General features: G+C 38.9%; 1 protein-coding gene across 1 annotated transcript; it reads left to right on the top strand.

The window, feature by feature from the left end:
* The first annotated feature begins 3269 nt into the window (after positions 1-3269).
* On the top strand, positions 3270-3965 carry LOC144432044 (uncharacterized). Its single transcript, XM_078120056.1, has one exon. The coding sequence runs from the start codon at positions 3270-3272 to the stop codon at positions 3963-3965; it is 696 nt and encodes a 231-aa protein (XP_077976182.1).
* Positions 3966-4288: the final 323 nt, after the last annotated feature.

Below are 4288 nucleotides of genomic sequence, written 5' to 3'. Positions count from 1 at the left end.
TGTTCTTTAAGAAGATACATTCTTACAAAAATTAAGCAGTGATGAATCTCTCGAATAAACATATGCATTTTATCTCCTTATCGCATTGCAATATATTCGAATATTTACTTCGCTATTGAACCCCTGCACTTAGCATCAACTTTTCTGCGTGTTTCCATTTGTCTAATTATAATTAAATTGTAGGCTCGTTGAACTAGTAGTTAGCTGGTTGTTCAATAATATTTTTAGGATATAATAAAATTTAGTCTAAACGTGTCTCGCGATAAATTCTGTTACGTAAAAAAATGTAATTTACTCCTCGAGCGTTATGAATAAAATTAATTCATTGTCAAAACCGCCGTTTGGATGTTTCTCCGGGCATAGACTTCCTTGTTTACTTCGTGACATTGGCCAATCAGCAAGATTCAAAATAACGTAACCATACCCCCTTCAGCATCCGCTCAGACACATTTCTCACTAAGACAGATTTTCAGGTGTGGTCGTAAAATTACCTCATTTTTGCGTGTTTGAATTATATTCGTTAGTGTTTAGTTGTTTTTCGTAAATTTAAATATAAGTCAATGATCAATTTGTATTCCTAGTAGTTTCGGTTCAATTACAGTAATTAAAAATTTGTGTAGAAATAGCTGCGATGGACTAGGCTAAAAATTTTTACCGGTACTTTTAAAAAGACAGATTGTTGAATGGTAGGATTTAGAATGCTGGTTTGAAACAAATACCCCAATTAACAGGCAACAACTCGCGCAACCACTCTTAAAATAAGCACCGAAAATTTTGAAATGGTGAAGTATTGGAAGAATTTCCCGGGGTCAAAGGTCGGGGAAAGTTTCTTTCAGTGGATCGTCTCAGGCCAGATAATTTTACCCCTTCGTATTTTCCCAACCACTAGGATATGCAAACTACCGCACCTTACTGCAAAGACGAGTCCAGCAATCCTTTCGCGTGTGATAATCGCCCACTTGATTCAAATCTACGAAAGCACGCAGAGTACAGTAATTAATTTGCACGATGCGCCGAACAAAAACAGATTTCTCGAAATCGCCCCCCTATCTCCCCCTTTGACTTTTTCCATCCTCTGTGATTCGTTTTCGTCCACCGTGGGGCGATATCGCCCACTTTGGGAATCACTGGCGTAAACGATGGTGCAAGAGCTTGTCAACTGTGGCAATCACGGATTCTATTCCCCACTTGTCCGCATATGAAACAAAAGATATTGGAGCTGAGGGGATAAGTGGAATCTCGACGTATCTGCAACTAAGGCTGTGCTAGGCGGTCCAAAATCTCTTTGATAATATCAGCTCCAAATTTTACCTCAGACTTATCGCTAGAAATATTTGCTATGGTAGCTCTTGGTTTGGTTACCTCGTTTGTGGGTTCCCATTGCCTTTCATGATATCGATATACGGTGGGCAACGGCATTGTATCATCCAACGTGACGAGTGCAAAATACCAGTGTGCAAACTAACCTTGCCGTCCAATCCTTGCAAAAATTGCGATTTTACCAAGTTATGCTTATTCAAAGCTTTCAAGTATGGATATGCTCGCCTAGCCAGCTGTCTCAATGCGACGCCAAATTTATTATATATTTCTTTTGCCAACATCACACGCTCACTGAAAACGGCTCGAAGAGCTTCAATACAACCTTCCATTTCGAAATATTCTTTAAAACGACGTACGATAGACTCAAAAGCATTCACGTTCGTCAACGGGCAATTTCATATGGCCTTGAGCATTGCCTACCATTCAAATGCCTAATTAACTCCCCATCGTGTTCATATTCCAAATAGTAGACTTGGCTATAGCCTTGAAATGGTACAGAAATAAGACCCAATTTTCCGATCCATCAAAATTTTCCGGATGTCATTCCGGCTTGAACATAACCCCACAATAGAGATCAAAGAAGTAGAAAACTCACCGGGTACATAGGCATGGTAGGTGGAGACTCCATTTCCGGCTTCGGTCTATTCCCATAGTTGTTGTCTTGCGTTGTCTCTTTCAACTCAATCTGCACTGATTTGTCATTCTGGTCATCCATTATCACTACGCTGTTGTGTCATTTCGCTCTTTTTTTTAGTTGTATAATCAGGTTTATTCAAACTGATCTGGGCGCTTTGCATTTTAACCAAAGTTTCAATCACATTCTCCTGAAATCCATGTAGTGTCACTTGCAGCTCTTTTTGCTAATTTCTCACATCTTGATGAAATGTCAAGTTCATCTACGGCTTCTTCGATCCCTTCTACTCATGACTCCATTGTAGACCTCTTAGCCTCCAGTGTATTCATTTGACCACTGAAGTTTTCTTCTCTCTTCATTTTAGTGTTCTTTCTATTTTTGCGTGTCATTCAGTCTCTGAAAGATATCCTGGCATGCTTTTATCAAGATTTTATAGCGTAACTTCCAATTAAATGAATCGTTCAGGTCCAGAATATATATTCTAATATGATTTAATGCCAATATTCTCAAAATAATCATCAATCTGAAATCTAAATACAACCAAATACTCCATTGAAATCAACAGAACAGAAGGAAAACAATTAAAACAACAAACCCAGGCGGCACAATGCAAACAAAAACAATATTTAAAATAAAACATTCGAAATCTGAAGTCACGTCCTGACATCAAGAAGAAATTCTAAAATCGTGAAAAAAAAACTAAAATCTCAATTGTCCAGATACACAACAATTGAAATGCACTGACAATAACATCCCATTAACTAGCATTAGAATATCCAAATCTATCGCAATCCAATAGCCGCAAAACCAAAAATAAACAAACACCAAAAATCCAACTAACTCCACCACAGCCGCATCACTGCAAACCACTTCCCTCCAAAAGAAAGACTGCCAGAGCCACAGCGCCCCCGGTGTCCCCAACACCAAAACACGAAATATAGCAGCAACACCAAATAGCAGCATTCAAAATGTGGTGTATTTATTACGTCATAAATCGCATGACTGCTCATGCGATTTACTTAACACGTTATGTCCTTGGCCGGAGTTCCCGGCCCAGTCGATGGTTTGAGTTGGTCAATAAAGGGTGTTGCTACAACGTCTATACTCGTCTATTTCTGACAAATAAAGGGGACTTAAGAACACAACAAACTGGCGACGAGAATAGGATACACACAGGTTGATGAATCGTAAATTTAGAGCGATTGCAAAGACGTTGGTGAGACCCTGTTATTGTTTATATGTGCAAAGACGTTGGTGAGACACTGTTATTGTTTATATGCGGGACCGCGCAACAAATTCCCTGTAAATCAAAGAAATGGCTAAGAATATGATTCAATATGATGGGAGTGATTGGCCACTTTATTGTGAGCAATTAGAACAGTATTTTATTGCAAATGATATTGCCGATGAGAAAAAGGTACCAACGTTAATTGCAAACTTGCCTACTAAAACCTACCAAATACTACACAATCTTTTGGCACTCGACTTGCCTAGTTCCAAAACATACGATGTTATAAAGAAAACCTTGCAAGATCATTTAAAACCGAAACGTTCCGTTTTTGTGGAAAGGTTCGCATTTCACAGAAGAGATCAGAAGTTTTCTGAAGGGGTTCGTGAATATGCAGCAGAGCTAAGAAAATTGTCTGAGGGGTGTAAATTCGGTCCATTGAAGGATGATTTCATACGCGATCGATTAATCTTTGGTATACTTGATGAGGCTACTAGAAAAAGGTTAATGGCAAAAGATGGAGAAAAATTAGATCTTCAAAGGGCATTTCAAATTGCAACGTCAATGGAATTGGCCAACAGGGATGTGGCCGAAATATCAAGTGGCAGTGTTATGCCAATGGTGAAGGAGCATTATTTTTCTAGAAAGCAACGGTTTAATACCTTAAAATGTAAGCACTGTGGTGAAACTGCACACGATTTCAAAAATTGTCGTTATAAAAACTTCCAGTGTTTTAACTGCGGCCGCCGAGGTCATATTCAACAGGTTTGCACACGACGTTAGCCAGTGATGTCCAGAGAAAGGACGGGGAATGACAGACGCGATAATGATAAAGCACGAAGTGCAAATGTTATGGAGAACGACGGCAGTGATAGTCCAAACTTGGAGAATTCGTCGGATTCGTCGTCTATAGAGGTTGGTAATTTACGTATAAATAGCGTACTTAGAAACAAAAATGGTGCAATTTGGCTTTTTCCGATTATCAGTGAGAAAACACTAAGAATGGAACTAGATACCGGATCGGCTGTGTCTATCATTTCTAAAAATGTTTACGATTCACATTTGTCTCATATTCGTTTGAATGCCAAAGTCGACAACAGACATGG

This window comes from Styela clava, chromosome 14 (genome assembly GCF_964204865.1).
Source record: "Styela clava chromosome 14, kaStyClav1.hap1.2, whole genome shotgun sequence".
Lineage (NCBI taxonomy): Eukaryota > Metazoa > Chordata > Ascidiacea > Stolidobranchia > Styelidae > Styela > Styela clava.
Note: the sequence above shows the minus strand (reverse complement) of the source record. Positions and strands in the feature narration are given on the sequence as shown.